This window comes from Perca flavescens, chromosome 16, assembly GCF_004354835.1.
Source record: "Perca flavescens isolate YP-PL-M2 chromosome 16, PFLA_1.0, whole genome shotgun sequence".
NCBI lineage: Eukaryota > Metazoa > Chordata > Actinopteri > Perciformes > Percidae > Perca > Perca flavescens.
The window spans coordinates 30225265-30248282 of NC_041346.1; the positions used below are offsets into that span (position 1 = coordinate 30225265).

A 23018-nucleotide genomic window follows, 5' to 3' on the forward strand; every position below is an offset into this window, starting at 1 on the left:
TGGATCACTATAAAATAGAACTATATAAATGACTCCTGGTGTGGGACATCCACACACATCTAAAAGAGCAATGTCAGAACCATTTCCTTCTTTTCACATCCAGTATACAAAAAAAAAAAAAAAAAAAATGTGACTGGTTTTGGTGTCACGCCCTACTTTCTCCTTGCAGGTGTTGCATATTGCATACTTGTTATCTTCTGCACACACGCTGAAGAATCCCCAAACAGCTGACATGTTGCAGGTTAATTCACGAGGTTCCCTACATGTGCGAGCATAGCGCTTCACGCCGCCAGCTGGTACGCACGCCACATGGCGGAAAAGTTGAGACCGCGCTGTGGCGTCCGTGTGTGTGTGTGTGCGTTCTTGAGAACTGTAACTCGTATAACTTCTGTTGTCAGTTAATCATAGCGTTGACCGGCATGAAATCGGCATAATGTCAGACTGACCTGCCGGTCGCTGGTCATGGCCGAGCACGTGAAAACCGAATTCTGAGCCCCTAACCCGTCGGGGCCCGACAGGCTAAGCCCATTCGGTTGTCAGATTAACTCTGGCTTATTTTAGCTTCTCTCCTCATCGAAGGCCGTTTTACAGTTGAGGCTCCAATCTAAGTGGGCTGATGTTTATATGTCAGACTGACCTGTGTGTGTGTGTGTGTGTGTGTGTGTGTGTGTGTGTGTGGTAGAGGGAGAAGTGACAGAGTGCCGGCGATCGGAGCGAGTAGCGACTCTAGAGTCATAGTGACAGAAACAAAGTGTTTCCCCTGTGTTTTCTGACCACGGTGGGGAATCTGTAGCAGGAAAAGTTGGCCCTCTCCTTTATTTCATGTTGTTTATGGAGAAGGTGTGACGTGTGTGTGTGTTTGCGTGTGTTAGGGCTTGAGTTTTTGGCCCATGCCGGGCTCTAAATTCCGGTCACCGGCCGGTCTATCGGTGCATCTCTATTGTGAATTATGTCCCAGATGGCCCCTTATAGGATATATATATATATCACCCTCCCACCCTGCCGGGTTCTGGTTGTTCTGTGTCATTTGTTTACTCTGTAGTGATGCGTTGCTGTTCTTGTCTCAGTCTTTGGTTCTCCTCGTCCAGTTTTTGGTTAAGGCGCTCCAGTTTGTTTCCCCGCTGCAGGCTGTGGATCAAGAACTCGCTCACAGCCTCCGCCGGCTCCGGGACGGCCTTCAGCAGAACAGAACCCAAGCGAAACTGGAAGAAGGGAACGGAAATTAATCAGAAAACAATGAAAATTCGGAGGGTAACGGCAGAGATAACCACTTCAGTTCCCCGCCGTAAAGGGCTGTCTGAAAGCACGGTAAAGTCCTGAAAATATTCTAAATATAGCGTCAACTTAAACTGATTTAGATGTTTTTAGGTGTCTAAAATCTGTTTAGCTGCTGCCACTGAAATAGCTCATACAACCACACTTCAAAATATCTCAACTGTCCCTTTAACCTGGACGATCCTCTCTTTTTTTTGAGCAAGGTCGGTTTATTAAAAGTGCTCATATTATGCTTTTTGGCTTTTCCCCTTTCCTTTATTGTGTTATATATCTTTTTTGTGCACGTTATAGGTTTACAAAGTGAAAAAGCCCAAAGTCCCCCCCAAAGGGACTTACCATCTCCAACAGAAAACACTGTTCACCAACTGCTCCAAACAGCTCTATTGTAGTCCAGCCTTTACTTCAGAGACCAACGTGGTCACTTTGTAACACATGTTATAATGCTCACCTAGCTGCTAGCATGGCACACCCTCATACTCTGCTTCTGACTGGCTAGTAGTCCTTACCTAGGTACTGTCAGGGTACACCCTCATACTCTGCTTCTGACTGGTTAGTAGTCCTTACCTAGGTACTGTCAGGGCATGCCCTCATACTCTGCTTCTGACTGGCTAGTAGTCCTTACTGGCTGTCAGGGCCCTCAGTCCTGGCTAGTAGTCCTCACCTAGCTACTGTCAGGGCCCGCCCTCATACTCTGCTTCTGACTGGCTAGTAGTCCCTCACCCCTAGCTTCTGACTGGCTAGTAGTCCTCACCTAGCTACTGAGAATGTGCAACTCCCAACAAAGATGTAACAGAAGTGTGATGCCTCACTCTGTAGCTTAAACAGAGAGCTCAACACACAGGGTGAAAAGAGGAGCTGCAGCAATGTGCAGTACAACAAAAATATGGTGTTTTTTGAAAATTATACCATGTATCCTCTAAATACAATCATGAACCTGAAAATGAGCATAATATGAGCATTTAAAGATGTTCAGAGTATCCAAGATATGAACAAAATACAAACAAACAATCAAAATACACCCACCTACCAGACCAACACTTCTAAATAAAAGCCAGTCACTTTATATATTTACCTGAAAGGAGAATGAGATAAAAAACAAAAAAATAAAAATGAGAAAATAATAACAAAGGAATATACAATGTATTATGGGGTTACATACTATACTCCTTCAATTTTCTCAAAAAATGTCAAGAAAGGCTGCCAAACTTCAAAACAGACCCTTGGAGAGTATTTTATCATCTCTAGTTTAATATTATAGATATTATAACTTATCTAATCCACTTAGAATGTGAAGGGGGTACAAGGGTCTTATGACGATCCATTTTGGATTTAAAATGGTCACTTAGGGAAACGTTTACGCACAGATAAGAGGCAGCAAAGCGACTATCACAGCTGACCTCCCAGACCATCAGCTCCCTAAATAACTGACCTTTACGAGGGGAGACGCAGCTGTGTGTCTATACAGACCAGATAAGGAAAAAGGTCAACAGTCAAAATGTGGTCATTGACCTGGCTGGGTGAATGATTTAAGGCGAGACACACAAAAAAACCATGAACATTTCAGGAAACTTGCAATACAAATAAATAATTGTGTTAATGTAAGTAATCCACTGGGGAAGTTTCATGTTTACATATCTATTAGTTAAACATTTTGACGTGTTGTTCACCTGTAGGGTCTTCAAAATGTCTGAGTTTTACAATCCATCTCTTCAAAAGGTTTTGTTCTCAGACTCTGAGCCAGAAATCTCCACTTCAGCAGCACTTACAGACGCCAAATTCTTCGCCTAAAAACCAAAACGTAGCAACGTAAATGTAGCCTTAAACCGAGACACACTGTAGGTTGCATCCGAAATTCCATACTATTTAGTAGGCTAAAACAGTATGTCCAAAATCTTAGTATGAAACCAATAGTACATGAATTGCATACCATTTCTGATGAAGTATTACAGTATGCAAACGCTGGACACTACGCCGGCATACGTTTCCCACAATGCAACGCGGTCGCAACGACAACGCTCGAACAGACTGACGGAGAGCAACCAAAGCGCTCTCTCTCTCTCTCTCTCTCTCTCTCTCTCTCTCTCTCTCTCTCTCTCTCTCTCTCTCTCTCTCTCTCTCTCTCTCTCTCTCTCTCTCTCTCTCTCTCTCTCTCTCTCTCTCTCTCTCTCTCTCTCTAACGTCAAAAAATGCTTTAATTTACATTTCTACATATACCAATGGGTGATCTTTATCACCTGCGACTGTTGGTATAGTGGCTTTTCTTTTTCCAGTTATTTACAGCGGAAGTCAGCAGGGGTTACCATGGTTATGAGTCTCCAACGGCGACGAGGCTCTCAGGAAGCGACGTTAAAAATGACAGCTTAGTGCGTCCGAAATGATAAACGCTACCGTTTATTTACACAAAAGTATGTTGAACGAAAGTATACGTGTCATGCATCGTTTTAGTCCGGTGCAGCACCGGCAGCACCGCCGCTAGTTAGCTTAGCGTAGTGAATGGAATCCTATGTTGCCGGTTAGCATGTTGTGAGTAAAAGTGAGTCAACAAAAGACCAAAACCCCCCAAAAAACAACCTAATTACTTGCACTGAGACAAAAAAAAAGGCATTGGCCCAACTATACCAGGGTAGACCGTGATAAGACCTATTTCAACAAACGGTGGCGTATCCCTTTAAGATACCAGCAGACAAGCTAATCAAGCACAAATTAGTGCATAAAAAGACCCCAAAATGATGCATTTGAACCTCATAATACAAAAACGGAGGGAAAAACTGCAAAAAAGGTCCACTAGACAGGCTACAGGCGGGCCTGTGTGTTGAGCGTGTAGTGCGTTGTGATGTGACGGTAACAAACGTCTCATTTTATCCTCATCTTTTATTTCCTGCTGCCTCCCTCCCTCCCTCCCTCCCTCCCTCCCTCCCATCTTCCTCTGTGTTGCTCTGTCACGTTGGGCAATTCACAAGTGTTTAATATTTGCCAGCGCTTACTTCAGCCCCTCTTAGAAACGTCAAGTGAACAAACATCAGCCTAAAATACTGCTGGAGGTGGAAATAACTCTCCGGAGCTCAAAACTCTTCCAGTCGTTGCCTCATCGTTTTCTCTTGGCCTACGTTTAGGATTTTAACCAGAAACGAGAACGCCAGCGTGGTCCTGACTGCTCGCGTTAGCGGTGAAGGCTGCCGGTCTGAGTGAGCGTGTTGTTGTTGTCGTTGACGACTGGCGTGAGACACCGGGAGGGTTGGCTGGACAGTGTTGACGTTGGCAAAGGGTTTTCCTCTGTTGTCATAGAGAACACTGATTCACGCTTATTAACTGCTGGACACTTTCGTTTTGGGGAGAACCCTCTGAGAGCAGCTCCACCTATTCTACTACTTTACTGCCACCGTGGGTGGATGTTGGTGCTGAGAAACTGTAGAGCTGCTGAATAGTGAAGTCTTTAAGAAGAACGGACATTTCTTTATACAGAGTTTGAACTAGCATCATTACATTACATGTCATTTAGCTGACACTTTTATCCAAAGCGACTTACAATTGCTATATACAGTACAGGCCAAAAGTTTGGACACACCTTCTCATTCAATGCGTTTTTTTTATTTATTTTCATGACTATTTACATTGTAGATTCTCACTGAAGGCATCAAAACTATGAATGAACACATATGGAATTATGTACTTAACAAAAAAGTGTGAAATAACTGAAAACATGTCTTATATTTTAGATTCCTCAAAGTAGCCACCCTTTTGACTACCTCATGAAGCTCACTGAGAGAACACCAAGGGTTTGCAGAGTTATCAAAAAAAGCAAAGGGTGGCTACTTTGAAGAATCTAAAATATAAGACATGTTTTCAGTTATTTCACACTTTTTTGTTAAGTACATAATTCCATATGTGTTCATTCATCGTTTTGATGCCTTCAGTGAGAATCTACGTTGTAAATAGTCACGAAAATAAAGAAACACATTGAATGAGAAGGTGTGTCCAAACTTTTGGTCTGTACTGTATGTCAGAGGTCGCACGCCTCTGGAGCAACTAGGGGTCAAGTGTCTTGCTCAGGGACACATTGGTAGATATATAGTAGTGGGAATCGAACCCAGGTCTCCCACACCAAAGGCATGTGTTGTATCCACTGCGCCATCACCACCCCACATTGGGGGTTTTGAAACTTGGGCATATGGATAGATTGTAGAAGTGAGGCAAAAACATCTGGATTGCCCCTGTAAAAATAAAACAATAATCAAAGAACACGCAAAATACTAGGTCACTATTAAATCTGCTATTTCCTCACAAGACAGGCGATATCAAACCTATACTCTTCTAAGCATCAAAAAAGGGCTCTCGCTAACTTTCAAAAAGTTGTAGGCTTAACTTACTTCCATTCGGAAGTAAATCCAGGTTTTTGTTGGTCAATGGCGCGATCACTTCCCGCTGCCTCAAGATAGAAATACGCCCAGGATGCACCTGAACACACCTCCCTGTAAGACCAGCACGCCAAGAATGCACCTGAACGCACCTCCCTGTAAGACCAGCACACCCAGAATGCACCTGAACACACCTCCCTGTAAGACCAGCGTGCCCAGAATGCACCTGAACACACCTCCCTGTAAGACCAGCACACCCATGGGCGCACAGATGGGCGTAGGTGCATTTGCTATTTAAACTACGTGGGCGCTGGATGGGAAACTGCGTCGGTCTTAAACTAACAAAGACACTTGGGTCGGGCTTTGCGCTGCGCCGGGTGCAAGATAGGGCCCAAGAAGCTGGGTCCAGACTAGTTTAATGATAGACAGACAGATTATTTTAAGAGGATGGAAGAATAAAAGGGTGCAGTCACTCCAGGAGTGGGCGTGTGAGATGGCTAAGGGTGGTGGCGTTTGAAAAAAAAAGTCATATAAAGAGTTTGCCAGATTTGATGTCTATACTAGACAATGGGGAAAAGTAGCTGAGCTTTCTGGAGGGATCCTGAGAAGATGTTTGTGCTGTGGAGAGACAGTCCAAACTCTAGAGAAGACGACGACACCAAATGTCATCAGCAGTCTGATTACACAGGTGTCACTGTAACGTAATTGCGAGTTTAACACGTTCATCTCCCTCTATTCACTTTTTTAGATGCTAACTGCATTTCTTTAGCTCTGTACTTGTTACTCTGCTTAATTTCTGCAGGATTCAACGATACAAATTTAAGAATTAAGACCTTTATGAGATATATGAAATACATTTGAGACATTAAAGTACAACGCAAAGCAGAGTCACAATAGTACTTGCAAAGTAAATAAATTCTAAGGTCTATATAAAAGAGACTTCAGATACAGTATTAGGGGACCACTAAGGTCTATATAAAAGAGACTTCAGATACAGTATTAGGGGACCACTAAGGTCTATATAAAAGAGACTTCAGATACAGTATTAGGGGACCACTAAGGTCTATATAAAAGAGACTTCAGATACAGTATTAGGGGACCACTAAGGTCTATATAAAAGAGACTTCAGATACAGTATTAGGGGACCACTAAGGTCTATATAAAAGAGACTTCAGATACAGTATTAAAAGAGACTTCAGATACAGGGGGGACCACTAAGGTCTATATAAAAGAGAGATACTTCAGATACAGTATTAGGGGACCACTAAGGTCTATATAAAAGAGACTTCAGATACAGTATTAGGGGACCACTAAGGTCTATATAAAAGAGACTTCAGATACAGTATTAGGGGAACACGGTCTAAATAAAAGTATCCAAAGAGCACCATGTCATGGGACGTTTAAAAGAAAAAGTAGAAGTAATGTTGCATGAACGTAGGGAAATTGAGACTCGTTTAAAATTATTTACACACATTACTCACAAATGTAAGACTTTACAAGGCCTAAAATTTTGATTTTTGATCTAGACGTTTTAAGACCCAGCAGAAACCCTGATAATGACAATAAGATTGAATCTGAAAATGATCTTTGTATGTTCTTGTGCTGCGTTTGTTTACTTTTTGGGTGATCTAAAGACCGTTCCCCACTCCGTCTGGTGGATAATAAATAAGTATTCTGTTGTATTCATATAAAAGGATTTGTTTGTGCAGTTACTGGAGCCATCTGTGTCTGACTAAACTGTCAGATTAAACACTATCAGTTGTGGGGAAATCTACTGAAGCCAGTGGATTTAACAACAAACATTTGTGAAACACAACCAACATTAATACCAAATGTCTCATTTGTATAGGTTATATACTATTGGTGCTAGAAGTTAGAGAGAGACACACACACACACAGAGAAAGACACACACCGAGAGAGACACAGACACACAAACATGCACACACACACAGACACAGAGAGAGACACACACCGAGAGAGACACACACAAACATGCACACACACACAGAGAGATACAGACACACAAACATGCAGACACACACACACACACACACACACACACACACACCTAACCCCTCCTCAGGTAACACCTGTGTGTGTCTCTCCCTTCGGGCCTCTTTCGGTGCGTTGCAGCTTTAACAGGAGCAGCGATTAGACAGGTATGACCCAACATTAGACCGAGCCCTTTCATTATGACTCATAACTTTATGACACTTTTTTTTTTTAAAGTTGAGCAAGAGAAACCGTGCGATGACACACCGAGCACACTTCTGTAAATCCACCGTTTCTAACTTGCCGTTTGTCAAAAAAAGAAACAGATTAATTTCCCTTTTTTTTCCTTCTTCTTCTTCTTACAGAAAACAGACACACTTAGGTTTCCATTCAGTCATAATTACCATGGCAACAAGGTTTTGTGTCTCCATCATGAATGAGTGTGTTCACCCCTGAACACACAGAGACTGTGTTTCTCACACCAGGACAAACATTAAGATACGCACGTGTGTGTGTGTTTAGTTGGTTTCTAACAAACATAAGAAGGTTTCCCAATATCTCCTGACATCCCCACAAATCAGAAGCAACCATGTCTCTAATCAGGGCACAATTGTTTAAAACAATCGACAATTCCATTGTTTTAAATCGAAGTTTGAGATTGTGACTTAATTTCGGTCGAACTTCTAAGCACATTTATGGTAAACACAAGATTTAAAGTGGTGCTTTTGCAGGATTAATTGTGGAGAAACTCAGTTTTACAGATGGTTAATTAACTACATTTATATTGTGCTTTTCTAGTCTTAACCACCTCTCAAAGCTCACAGCTCTGTCAATTAAATCAACTAATCGATTAGTCGAAAAAATCCTAGAAGTGTTAGTCGACTAAGAATTTCTTTAGTCGAGGACAGCCCTAGTGATTGGTTTAAAGAATTGCCAATAAACCAGAGCACTTTTTCTCCCATCCAGGAATGCTGTGTGGACCAGCCAGACCTTAAGAAAGTCAGACATTCAATTTGATCTGCGGCAGGCTGATTTTTCTCTCTCTCAACAACGCTTTATTCAAGATTTTAAATGATTCAGACGCTGCTGAACGGGTGGCGGCACGTTTTGACCCTGAAGATAAAGAAAAAAACCTCCCCCGGGAACAAAAAAAATTAAAATCCGGCCAATAGACGAAGAGGTTTTGCTCTGAAGCGTTGGATCGCGTCCTTCGGCCCTGAGAAGCTCAACTAAATTAACAGTTAAAGCCAACGATGCATTATAACAACAGGCATATTCACTACGTGATGAATAAATTAAGGCGCTGATCTGTGAACAGTTTGCTGCAGCTGCACATGATTCGCAACAGATGAAAACTCACATCCGAATAAACAACAAGGAACAGTTGGAGCCGTTTAAGAAAAAAAAGGTTGCTCCACACGTGATTCTGCCTCGCCGTTATCGTATTAAGTCAGTTACTTTAGCCACAGGTCGGCCGGTGAGGTAACGCTGAACTAACAGACTCACATTTCACACTCTATTCATCACTTCCTCGGCTCAGGCAGGAGATCAAAACACAGCTTTTCTCTGGAGCTTTCGGGACTTCCGGCGTAGATTAAAGTCCCGTCATGTGAACCATCAACAACTCTTAATGTCAACAACCAACTCACCTTTACTGAGAAAGCTGCAATTAACTTTTTTTGGGGGGGGGGGAAGGTCTGCCGGGAGCTGTGTTGTAGTCAAGACCACCTAAACAGGGCGCCTGGGTAGCTCAGTTGGTAGAGCGGGCGCCCATATATAGAGGTTTACTCCTCGACGCAGCGAGCCCTGGTTTGACTCTGACCTGCGGCCCTTTGCTGCATGTCATTCATCCCTCTCTCTCTTTCTCTCACTCTCCTCTTTCATGTCTTCAGCTGTCCTGTCAAAAATAAAGGCGGAAAACGCCCAAAAAATTATCTTATACCGAGACCAAGTCAGGACCGAGACTCTGAGGGGTTGAAACCGAGTCAAGACCAAGACCAAGGCAAAGGCAAAGTGGAAGTGCATGTTAGGCTCCATTCACACTTGTGTTCTTCGTCTTGTTTTAAGCTGTTTTACATTATAATCCTATATTATCCGCTTTTTTGACAGCCGACCATTGACTGGCGGAGTAGCCAGACCCGTCGTTTCCACGACAACAAGAAAAAATGGAGTCGGAGCACAGCGAGTTGTATGATATGACATGACCGGGTGGCTCCCTGTACAGGGAACTCACTTTGTTTAATCTAACGTTAGCGCCTCTCGCTCAGTTTAAACAATAGAACATCCGTGAAATCGCGTTCGCTAAACTCCACCAGACTCCATGTAAATAATCAGCAATTTTAGCATCGTAAAACACACTTCATTCAAAGTCGACGGAAACAAAATAAAACTATGAAGAGACGTTTTGGGTCGTCTTTCCTCTTCTCCAACCATCACAACTCTAGTTTTGGTTGAAATAAACACATAGTTTACTGATTTACATGTGAAGATACGTTGGCTCTATACACGCTAAAAGTATAGTTTTTTTAAATGGAGTCTGGTGTCTCATTCACAAACTTTTGACTGGTAATGTACTATGAAGACTATTTTGTCCGAGGTGTGTGTGTATATGTATGTATGTGTATATATATGTGTGTGTGTGTGTGTGTGTGTGTGTGTGTGTGTGTGTGTGTGTGTGTGTTAGGGATGGGCGTATCGATCCTGTGGTATCGATATATCGATAGCCTCACGCTACTCATTTGGCATCAATTTCCTTAAAAAAGTATCGATATAAACTAAAAAAATAATTGGGGGTGTATGCATCACTTTCAGCTGTTTTAGATTACTTACTTAAATTACTATGTGCCGTGACACCCCTGTACCTGGCGGCGTATTGAGCTGGCCCATGTCACGTGACAGGAGACGAGCCAATGAGCGTCAACGTGCGACCCAATGCGTGCGACACAGCCAAGTTCTTTTTCTCAGGGAACTACTGTCTTTCTTATGCAGGTTTATAGGATAAGGAAATCCTAGTTTATTCTGATCTTTATAACCTCTTGTTTTTGCTTCAGTGAAGTGTTACAGGTTTACTTTTACAAAGAGGTTCGAAACATAACATTGGGCCTCATTCACCAATATCTTCCTAAGTTTTCTCTTAAATATGTTCTTAAGAAGGTTTCTAAGAAAAGTCTACGTCGGATTCATGACGTCTTCTTAAACAGCAGATTTGTTCGCGCCTGTGTTCTTAGGATTGATGAATCCCACGTCTTCCTAACTGAAAGCGCGTGCCAGTTGTTCCTAATTAGCATAAGGAAACGCCCCAAAAATTCCCATATGACATGACACTTCCTGTGCACCTCCTGGGAGACAGGTTGTCGGAGCCACGGTGGAGGAAGTACTGAATCTCAGTACTTAAATAAAAGTACAAATAACGACATATTTACTTTAGTAAAAGTAGAAGGTGTCCACAACCACAAACATGGCCTGGCTTTTAAGAAAAGTTCCTATCCTAACCATGAAACGGAAATATGTTGTTAGAATCAGAATGCGCTTGGTTTTATTCATGGATGTATTTCATTTTCTTTAACCACGCAAGTAAGCAAATATAGTGTGTGAATTAGCGCAAATGGGGAGATGTGAAGAGGTCCAGCCAAATAAATAAGATATGAACGCGTTTTACGCAGCCTGGCGGAGGAGTAAATGACGCTGTGGAGAGAAATAGATATAGCAACTATGATTTAAAAACGGGAATAATAAAAACAAACGTTTTCATTTTCACTTTTACCGGAGGCTGTATTACCGAGGGTCAGCGGTGCTGAGCCCGGACTCTGGAGCACCGGAGCCGGCTTGGATCAGCGGTGCCCCATGTATACAGTATCTATGGCAACCCATATATACAGTATCTATGGCAACCAAACTTCACTGGTGACACAGACGTGTGACGGTCAGGAAGACGTTTTGGCGGAGGGGGGAAACTGATCAGAAAATGCAACTGAACATTGTAGAAATGTAGTGGAGTAGAAAGTATAGATAATTGCTGCAAAATGTAACAAAGTAAAAGTCGTAAGTAGGCTATGCACTATTGAGCCTACTTAAGTAAAGTACAGATACGTGAAAAATTTACTTAAGTACAGTTACAAAGGATTTGTACTTTGTTACATTCTACCACTGCATTTGGGCCCTATAAATAGCGATCAATCACCAAATAACGCAGGATTTAATCAGTTTAATTGCTGATGTAAATTGCAGTGTTAGTGTCTTTTTCTAATATGATTTTTTATCAACAAATGATCAGAAATACATTACAGTACAATACTATCATTATAAACGACTGTAGAATTGAATAAAATGCAGTAAGCAATCATTTGGAGCAAATTGTCATCACTCAAATGTGCGTAAGAGTGCTTTTCAGTGTTCGTAGATTTTGTTCTTAGCTAAGAACAAATCCAAGTTAAGAAAACATTAGTGAATGCCAGAATCTTCGTAAAAAAGTGCGTAAGAAGGGTTTAAGAACACATTTCTTCGTAAGAACGGTTGGTGAATGAGGCCCATTGTTATGATTTATTATTTGTTATCATTTTTTTGAGAAATAAGAAAAGTGAAAATGTGTATGTTTTTGTTCATATTTAATTTATTTCATTCATATTTGTTATTTATTTTAATTTTATTATGTATTGACCATAATACATTTTGTATAACTGGTCCGTGTTTGTCTTGTTATTTGTCTTAAATGTAATAATATTTTTACTGACAAAAATTGCCAATAAGAAATTAACGGTATCGATGAAAATGCAAGAAAAAGTATCGGTATCGAATCCTAAAAGTGTGGTATCGCCCATCCCTAGTGTGTGTGTGCGTGCGTGTGCGTGTGTGTGTGTGTGCGTGTGTGTGCGTGTGTGTGTCCCAGCCACTCACAGAGATGTCCTTCTGAACCTTCTCGTAGGCCAGTGTGAGCGCGGCGCGGCGGTCGGGGGGAGACGGCGCCAGCGTGAAGCTGTACGTGGCGGAGCTTTGGGTCCCGGTGAGCGCCTGCTCCAGGTCCAGGATGTACCTCTCCGGAGCCATCTCCAGCTCCTCCGCCTCCTGGCACACCGCAGCCTCGCTCACTGCAAAGTCACGGAGAGGAAACGTTGGCATTACAAAAGAGGACAGAATCAGAGTAGAATCAGTAGAATCAGAGCAGAATCAGATTAGAATCAGAGCAGAATCAGAGAAGAATCAGAGTAGAATCAGAGAAGAATCAGAGAAGAATCAGAGAAGAATCAGTAGAATCAGAGAAGAATCAGAGAAGAATCAGTAGAATCAGAGAAGAATCAGAGAAGAATCAGAGAAGAATCAGAGCAGAATCAGAGTAGAATCAGAGAAGAATCAGAGAAGAATCAGAGAAGAATCAGAGTAGAATCAGAGAAGAATCAGAGAAGAATCAGAGAAGAATCAGTAGAATCAGAGAAGAATCAGAGAAGAATCAGTAGAATCAGAGAAGAATCAGAGAAGAATCAGAGAAGAATCAGAGCAGAATCAGAGTAGAATCAGAGAAGAATCAGAGTAGAATCAGAGTAGAATCAGAGAAGAATCAGAGAAGAATCAGAGTAGAATCAGAGTAGAATCAGAGAAGAATCAGAGAAGAATCAGAGCAGAATCAGGGTAGAAAAGGGTAACATTGATAAGAATGAGCAGCATAAAGAAATGATAGTGGAAAGTTTGAGGAGACTTCAGACTGCTGTAGGTGAAACTCATAAATCTTCTGAGTGAAGCTGAAAAGGTCAACGGCACTCTAAAATGTTCCCAGATGAGGTCAGAACGGGGTGTGTGTGTGTGTGTGTGTGTGTGTGTGTGTGTGTGTGTGTGTGTGTGTGTGTGTGTGTGTGTGTGTGTGTGTGTGTCTACATGTATGCTTGTGTGTGCCCATGTGTGAATCTGCGCGTGAATGTGCATGTGTGTATCTGCCTGTGTGTAAGCACATGTGTGTGTGGGTTAGGTGTGTGTGTATTTGTGTGTTATGCATGTGTGTGTGGGTTAGGTGTGTGTGTGTGTGTATCTGCCTGTGTGTAAGCGCATGTGTGTGTGGGTTAGGTGTGTGTGTGTATTTGTGTGTTATGCATGTGTGTGTGGGTTAGGTGTGTGTGTGTATTTGTGTGTTATGCATGTGTGTGTGCATCTGCCTGTGTGTATGCGCATGCCTGTGTGTGTGCGTGTATGTGGGTTAGGTGTGTGTGTATCCGCATGTATGCTTGTGTGTGCGCATGTGTATATCTGCCTGTGTGTGCATGTGTGTGTGGGTTGTGTGTGTGTGTTTGTGTGTGTGTGTATCTGCATGTATACTTGTGAATGTGCATGTATGTATCTGCCTGTGTGTAAGCGCATGTGTGTGTTATGCATGTGTGTGTGTGTGTGTGTGTGTGTGTATGAACAGGTGAGGCTGTCCAAGTGTCAGGTGAGCATAAATCTTTGAGGTCACGCTGGGTCAGGGTTTCTTTTTGTGGTTGTTACCGTCTCCTCTCCAAGCGTCCTGCCCGTCAGTCAGCAGCACCTGGAAGCCCGAACCTAAGCCCCGCCCCTTCCAGTCCACCCGCAGGAAGAAGGAGGAGTCCGGCTCCGACGAAACGTGGACTTCCCGCACCGACACGTGCATCCCTGCAGAAAATAAAAATAAAAATAAATAACCAGAAAAACACACATTTTAACCATTTATTTATGTCCACATGAAGAAAAATAGTACAGGGATACAAATATTACAGATACATTACAATACATACACAAACTATTGGACCAGTGACACGCAGCAGATCTTCAAAATATCACTTAACAAGCACAATACTCACTTCTTAATAGGGCTGGGCGATATATCGATATTATATCGATATTGTGAGATGAGTCTAGATATCGTTATTTATCTAAAATCTAAGTGTGAAGATATTTTGTTAAAGCACCAACTGTCAACCCTAGAATATTGCCGCAATATCGATATCGAGGTATTTGGTCAAGAATGTCGTGATGTCTGATTTTCTCCATATCGCCAAGCCCTACCAACGACATATATACAATATTTGCTGATGTCTTAAAGTCAACGTAGGGCTGGGCGATATATCGATATAAAAAATATATCGATACATTTTTAAATGAGATATGGAATTACACCATATCACATATCAATATAGTTCAAATTTTATCCTTGCTCCAAGCAAGCTGCTGACTCCTTTTGGATTGGCCTAAGTGTATAAGTAGCACAAAACTCGGTTCTTAAGGGTATAAGTAGCACAAAACTCGGTTCTTAAGGGTATAAGTAGCAGCGTCTCCGCCATATGTGGCGGCTGCCAATATTAGCAGATATGGCGCAGTACTTTGCGAGCCGTTTAGCCCTCTTTTTGACCATCCCAAGTTGTTACTACCAACCTGTGTGTGTTTCCTAAACCACACACACACACACACACACACACACACACACACACACACACACACAAACATTTGTGAAACAACCAACATTAATACCAAATGTCTCATTTGTATGCGTTATATACTACTACTACTACTACTACTACTACTACTACTACTACTACTACTACTACAACACACACACTTAAGAGGACTAATGAGTGTTTTTTGTAGTTTGGTCTGTTAGTCCTATTACTCACAATCCCCTCTGGTTTCTGGCCCACTGGGTGTAGATGGTACTGGTTAAACAGCAGAGCTGGGACCATCTGCTTCGGTCCCGATTCCATTCTTTCACCACACATTGGCGCCAATTCGATTTGACTTGCGATCCTAGAAGTATTGAGTATTGGGATTTTCTTTTCCCTCTATGCTTTCGCTCCGTTTTGATGGAAACAGAAACAGGGGCCTATTGTAACGATCTAATAGCACGGTGTGTTTAGGGCGTGTCCAGATCCACTTTTGCTAGTTTGACGGCAGTAAAAAGGGTCTGTGTGCCGGGCGCCTGGTTCTAAAGGGTTGTACTTATGGCGTTTTTTTCATTACATGGTACTTACTCGACTCGCCTCTACTCTACGCACTGTGCGTCCCTTTTCCATTGCAGATTTTAGTACCGCCTCAGCGTGGCTGGTCATCATAGCGACTGCTGTGGGCGTGGCTCGGTAGCGTTGCATTTCCCCCGATTCATTTCCTGGTTCTCCTTCTCCGTAAACAACATGAAATCAACAAGATAGTTAACTTCTCCTGCTCCAGATCTCCCACCGTGGTCAGAAAGAACAGGGGAGACACTTTGTTTCTCTCACTATATGACTCTAGAGTCACTACTCGCTGCGGAGCTAATCTCACACACACACACACACACACACACACACACACACACACACACAACACACACACACAACACACAACACACAACACACACACACAGCTAAACTATTTAAAAATGTCTGTCGCTAGCAATGCAGTGATCAGTGACGATTCTTTCCGACCAATCAGCAGCCTGCAGGGTTTCACGTCACCTTCTCGGCTCGCTTGGAACCTCGACTGAGCAGGTACTAAATAAAATACCTGTTAGCAGGTATCAGGGACTTTGTTTCGTAATGGAAAACCAAAAAAGGCGATTTGAGGCGAGTAGGTACCATGTAATGGAAAAACGCCATTATAATCAGCGGTGTGTTTTGGGCGTAACATCCAATCAACCAATCAGAGATCATCTCCCATTCCCTTTAAAAGCCAGGCGCGTTTGGACCTTGGAGCATTGCTGTTATGATGGAGGATTTGCACCGTAATATTGTGATTTGTAATCTTCTGCATGTGTGTGTGCTGCTGTGCGTCTCTTGTGTGTGTAACAAGCATAGTGTGCGTGTGCCGTGCATAATCCCAGGCACATTTTACAGCTGCGCTGCTCCGGGTGCAAGATAGGGCCCATGATGTAGTACTAGGGCTGGGCAATATGGAGAAAATCAAATATCACAATATTCTTGACCAAATACCTCGATGTCGATATTGCAGGATTGACAATTGGTGCTTTACCAAAATATTATTTACACAATGAGATTTTTGACAAATAATCATCAGAAATGTCGATATAATGGAACAGCTAGAACAGTCTGGTAGGTTCAGAAAAGTACATCACTATACTGTAATGCAGCCTTTACAACCAGGAAAAGACAACACTTAATATATTACGATTTTACAATATCTAGTCTCATATCACGATACCGATATAATATCGATATATTGCCCAGCCCTATGTAGTACCGTAGTAGTAGTAGTAGTAATGTGTAAAGTCAAACAAGTGAAATCTAAAGAAGATTACACCCTAGAATATTTAAAAACTGCAACGCTATAGCCTACATTTTTTTAATCTCAACTGGTTGGAATCTTTACACATGCATCGCTACATCCTCTGGACTTGATTTATGTAGCCTAAACAACAAAAAGAACAACTTCATCAAGTGTTTACTCTGCTGTAATATGCAGAGACCTCTCGCTAGAAGAAGAAAGGTGATGTTAGAGTTAACCATGGGTTCCCCTCCGTGGCGTTTGTTGGTGTAATGACCACAGAGGACACGGTGAATGCCGCTTCACGCCACCATGTCATCACCTCTCGCTAAGGACTGTGATGCTCCGACACACAGCCTCTCATTAGAGCCAAGTACAGGCTCACACCGCAGACTACATCCTGACAACACCTGCTTCAGGACCAGATACAGTACAAGCACCGGCAGAGAAACTTCTCTTACTGGAAAGTGACATTTGTTTTTTTTTTTACATTTAAAGACACTGTTCTTTGCAGCAAGACACACGTCTGTCGCCATCTTCTTTTTAAGTTTGTTAATACCAGTATTTTAACCACACTAGACAAGTTTAGGTCGACTACAGCTGCAGAGATTACCAGACACGTGTTAACTGTTAACTCTCCTGTTGTCCTCGGGGGCATTTGACCCATTTTCAAAACGTTTCTCGATCAGAAATTTGGGTTTTCTTTCAACCAAAATTGTCAAAATAAATAACGTGGATGGTTCCATATACTGTAGGACGCGTTTCACAAGTAAAATAAATGATCAGTACTTTCACTACTCTACTACTTTCATTGAATTTTGGTGTTTTATTCAATTTTATAGCATTTTAATTTTCTTTTTTTATAAAATGGAATTTTATAAAACACACACACAAGGGTTGGGGGAAAAAAATCGATACAGTATGGTATAAATTTATCTTTTTAGATAAAACAGATGTTGACAAAGTTTCCTTCTAGGAACATAATTTGAAATTGGGTTGTTGTACCAGCAATATCTCCAAGTTTTGTTTTTCACTGTAGAAATCTCATAATGATCTGCCAATGCAAGAGAGTACCGGCACCTTTTTTTCCCCACTTCAAGCACTGATTGTAGTATGTAAATGTAAAGTCATACATGTAATTTACAGGGTCGATGTCGCAAATAATCCATTCTGGGCTTTTCCCGAAGTTTTGTGCTTTATTTGAACGTTTTTTGTCTCGTTTTGAATTTTTTTTTTTTTTTTTGTGCGTGTGTTTTTGTTGCCTTTATGTTGTCATTTTTTCTCGAGTTTTTTGTTGCTTCTTTCTGAGTTTTTGTCGCCTTTTTGTCCTTTTTTTTCTGTCGCTTTTCTCAATACATGCAGACATGTCCCACCTGGGACCTCTCCCGCCCCCAACCCCACCCCCAATGTTGAACCCAAAGTTACGCCCTTGGGTAAAGTACAAATGTCTACATTTCCCAACTGGTTGGTTGCAGCGTTATGTGAACACGGAGAAAGGCGTGAAATGGTCCAATTGGAATAGCTGCAGCCAGAGGTGTTACTGGAGCTAACGCTAGCTAGCTGCTAACACCGAGAGGCAGTTTGTAAACACGGAGGAGGCGGAAGCTACGACACGGACTCAAACACGCGTTTAAAACTCCAACAACAACAACAGCAACAGCAACATGTCCGTCTTTATATCTTACCTGCAGCTTCCCCTGCAGACGCTTTGTTTTAATCTTCTCTCCGGTTTAACACCATGCATGTATTGGGAGAACGTTTAAAAACAACTCGCATGTCTACCGGTTAGCTGCTGCGTCATCGTCAAGCGACGCAGCAGAAGAAATCAGCGTCGATGCTAGATTGTACCCACCGAACGAGACAGGGTTAAGGTTACTTTTTAAAGTTGTAGTTTAAATAACCTTCCGTGTGTTGAGGCGTGCAGAGATTCAAACTTAAGAGGAGACACAGATGTTTAAGGACCCCCAAGCAACATGAATAAGTGCTTTATGATTATGATATGTGATACATATTTTATTATTTTATACTTTTGAATTTGTCCTTTTATCCAGTGTGCTGGGAGGTGTTGTTGTCATGTTTTCTATGCCTTGAATATTATTGAAATTGAATTATTTTTCAATTTAAAAAAAGAAAAGGAAAATCAGAGTAGATGCTAGATTGTACCCACCGAACGAATCTGCCAAACTACACAAGCGTCAAAGCTGTTAATTAAAGAAATGAGTCAGGATAACTTACATCTGGTTCTCATTAGTTCAAATGTGTTGACGCCTGCGCAGTATGCCCGTGTTGTCGCTCGGTGGGTACGATGTAGCATCCCCCTCAAATCAGGTGTGGGAGGTACTGACACAAAAAGTAGTACTACTGCAATACCGTAGTGTAGAAATACTCTGGAACAACGGACCAGCTCTTCACTCTCGCAAGGATCCTGGAGGGAGCCTGGGAGTATGCCCAACCGGTCTACATGTGTTTTGTGGATTTGGAGAAGGCGTATGACCGGGTCCCCCGGGAGATACTGTGGGAGGTGCTGCGGGAGTATGGGGTGAGGGGGTCTCTTCTCAGGGCCATCCAATCTCTGTACAACCAAAGTGAGAGCTGTGTCCGGGTTCTCGGTAGTAAGTCGGACTCGTTTCAGGTGAGGGTTGGCCTCCGCCAGGGCTGCGCTTTGTCACCAATCCTGTTTGTAGTATTTATGGACAGGATATCGAGGCGTAGTCGGGGTGGGGAGGGTTTGCAGTTTGGTGGGCTGGGGATCTCATCGCTGCTCTTTGCAGATGATGTGGTCCTGATGGCATCATCGGCCTGCGACCTTCAGCACTCACTGGATCGGTTCGCAACCGAGTGTGAAGCGGTTGGGATGAGGATCAGCACCTCTAAATCGGAGGCCATGGTTCTCAGCAGGAAACCGATGGAATGCCTTCTCCAGGTAGGGAATGAGTCCTTACCCCAAGTGAAGGAGTTCAAGTACCTTGGGGTTGTGTTCGCGAGTGAGGGGACAATGGAGCGGGAGATTGGTCGGAGAATCGGGCGCAGCGGGTGCGGTATTGCATTCAATCTATCGCACCGTTAGACGAAAAGAGAGCTTAGCCAGAAGGCAAAGCTCTCGATCTACCGGGTCAGTTTTCGTTCCTACCCTCACCTATGGTCATGAAGGCTGGGTCATGACCGAAAGAACGAGATCCAGGGTACAAGCGGCGAAATGGGTTTCCTCAGGAGGGTGGCTGGCGTCTCCCTTAGAGATAGGGTGAGAAGCTCAGTCATCCGTGAGGAGCTCGGAGAGCCGCTGCTCCTTTGCGTCGAAAGGAGCCAGTTGAGGTGGTTCGGGCATCTGGTAAGGATGCCCCCTGGGCGCCTCCCTAGGGAGGTGTTCCAGGCACGTCCAGCTGGGAGGAGGCCTCGGGGAAGACCCAGGACTAGGTGGAGGGATTATATCTCCAACCTGGCCTGGGAACGCCGATCCCCAGTCGGAGCTGGTTAATGTTGCTCGGGAAAGGGAAGTTTGGGGTCCCCTGCTGGAACTGCTCCCCCCGCGACCCGACACCGGATAAGCGGACGAAGATGGATGGATGGATGGATGGAGAAATACTCTGTTACAGGTAAAAGTCCTGCTTTGATAATCGTAGGGACACCTCGTCGGGCATTAACCCTCACATACACTAATATTAGCCTGAATAAAATCAATAATGTAATCATTATCCAAAGATATACCCTTATTTTCTGCTTAAAAGTACTTTTACTTTTGATACCTTTGATACATTTTGCAAATAATTTGACTGAAGTGACATTTTAAATGCAGGTTTTTTACTCTCCTTGTAGATATGTTGTATTGTTGTTTTCTTTGTTTTTCAATCTATCTATCTATCTATCTATCTATCTATCTATCTATCTATCTATCTATGTATCTATCTATCTACCAACCTATCTGTCGGTCTGTCTGTCTATCACAAACTGGGGCAACTTCTCTGCATATTCAGGAAAGCAAACAGCCAACAGTTGACATCCGATGAGCAAGTTCAAGTTGAAATATAATGAGCTTTTTCGTCCGTCCTCGTGTTGTTTATTTGTCTGGTCAGAGAGGCAAAGGAAACAAGCTGTGTGCCACATGTTGTAGAGAGGGAAATGAAGGGATTACTGCAGAGTTCTGCAAACACACACTCTCTCTCCAAGAATAATTGCTTTAAGAGGCTGCTCAGGACTTAACACACTTTCTATTAAAGCAACACACACACACAAAGTTTTTCTACAGGGATATACAGTGTGGTATGTGTGTGTGTGTGTGTGTGTGTGTGTGTGTGTACGTAGAGTTACCTGTGCATCTCTCCCAGGTGGCCTTTAAGTCCACAATCACATTTGTTTGGGGCTGTGGGAATATTACGTTTCAGACAGAGTTGTTTATTAAAAAGAAAGAGGGCCACAAAAAAACCAACCCAAGGCAGGTCTGCTTGGTTCGTTTCAGGGAATGAATGTTAAGATTTGTAAAGAATACCTTTAGGTCGTTTCCTCTCTAACTGGGACGGTTTGGGACCGAATGGCGGGATTGCTGTGGACAAAGTACACACTGAGATACAGTACAGGCCAAAAGTTTGGACACACCTTCTCATTCAATGCGTTTCCTTTTTATTTTCATAAATATTTACATTGTAGATTCTCACTGAAGGCATCAAAACTATGAATGAACACATATGGAATTATGTACTTAACAAAAAAGTGTGAAATAACTGAAAACATGTCTTATATTTTAGATTCCTCAAAGTAGCCACCCTTTGCTTTTTTATTAATAAGGGAAAAACTTCCACTAATTAACCCTGACAAAGCACACCTGTGAAGGTAAAACCATTTCAGGTGACTACCTCATGAAGCTCATTGAGAGAACACCAAGGGTTTGCAGAGTTATCAAAAAAGCAAAGGTGGCTACTTTGAAGAATCTAAAATATAAGACATGTTTTCAGTTATTTCACACTTTTTTTGTTAAGTACATAATTCCATATGTGTTCATTCATAGTTTTGATGCCTTCAGTGAGAATCTACAATGTAAATAGTCATGAAAATAAAAAGGAAACACATTGAATGAGAAGGTGTGTCCAAACTTTTGGCCTGTACTGTACACTGGGGGGGTTTAGCGGGGTGCAAATGTTGAGCTTAGTGCCGCCCACGAACCTTTTCTCCTATCCCAGAATGCAATCTGTGGAGTAGCCGGACGTTACTCCGCAGCACTGTGGCGATAGAGCTGGCCAATATTGTGCCAATATTCAAGGTAACACTGTCACATTTGGAGATCCCTTTTGTACGTGTGTGTTTTGGCGATGTGGTTGTCTGCCAGAAGCTGTCATAAACGGTCTGTTGAAGGTAGATGCGGTGAGTAGCCTTGAGCAGGTATTAACACTCAGGGTGAGGCAAAGGTGATGTGAAAAAAATGATGGGTTTTATTATCAATGACCCAATTAAGGCCCATAAGCAAAAATGACAATAGAAAAAAATAACAAAATTAAGGAAAGCAACTAAAAAGCACTTTAAAAAAAAAAGATAAAATTAAAATTGCCTTGAGTCAAAACAATCAGAAGTATAGATACACAACTATTCACTAGTAGACTTTAAATCAGGTTTAACGTGGCGATCATCCAGCAGACTTACATCCTACTACCTTCACGTATACTCCAGCTCTCTTCCCCTGAGCAAACACATGGCCACCCTTTATAGCCTGACGCCAACCCCTCAAATTGGAACATACCAACATGTAAAACTCAGGGGTGGCTCAGGTGAGGAGGTCGTAATGGCTTCATACAGCAAACATAAATAAACAACAATCTAAATAGATACAACATATCATTTAAACAATTGGTATTACCATTAACCACAGCCACAAGGTATCTTGTTGGCTGTAAAATATAATACACCACAAGTCATGTTTGTGACAATCTATAGCTTTTACACAATAAACAATGATAGATGCATTTAGCTAGACCTATCAAATAGTAAATCACCGCAGCAATAGATGTTAAAAATTTGTGCACAAAACTACGGGATTAATATACGGAATTTGATAAATGACAGACAATATAAAACCAGTATAAATAACCGGACATATAAACAGTCAAACAAACATGTACAAGCAAGATTCTTTGAGATTAAAACAGGTAGCGCATCGCTACCGTGAAGGCAGCTGTGCGCCCCGTCACACGGTCTTATTTTATTGAAGGACCCATTGT

General features: G+C 42.4%; 1 protein-coding gene across 1 annotated transcript in view; it reads right to left on the reverse strand.

Moving 5' to 3' along the window:
• xrcc4 (X-ray repair complementing defective repair in Chinese hamster cells 4) overlaps positions 1-18650 on the reverse strand; it is a 41191-nt gene extending 22541 nt beyond the window's left edge. The window contains exons 1-4 of the mRNA XM_028602634.1: positions 18501-18650; positions 14092-14235; positions 12517-12707; positions 1036-1202 (exon numbers count right to left, since the gene is read on the reverse strand). Of these exons, the coding sequence (XP_028458435.1) occupies positions 1036-1202; positions 12517-12707; positions 14092-14233 (500 nt within the window). The 5' untranslated portion in view covers positions 14234-14235; positions 18501-18650. The remainder of the gene's footprint in view (positions 1-1035; positions 1203-12516; positions 12708-14091; positions 14236-18500) is intronic.
• Between the last annotated feature and the right edge of the window lie 4368 nt (positions 18651-23018).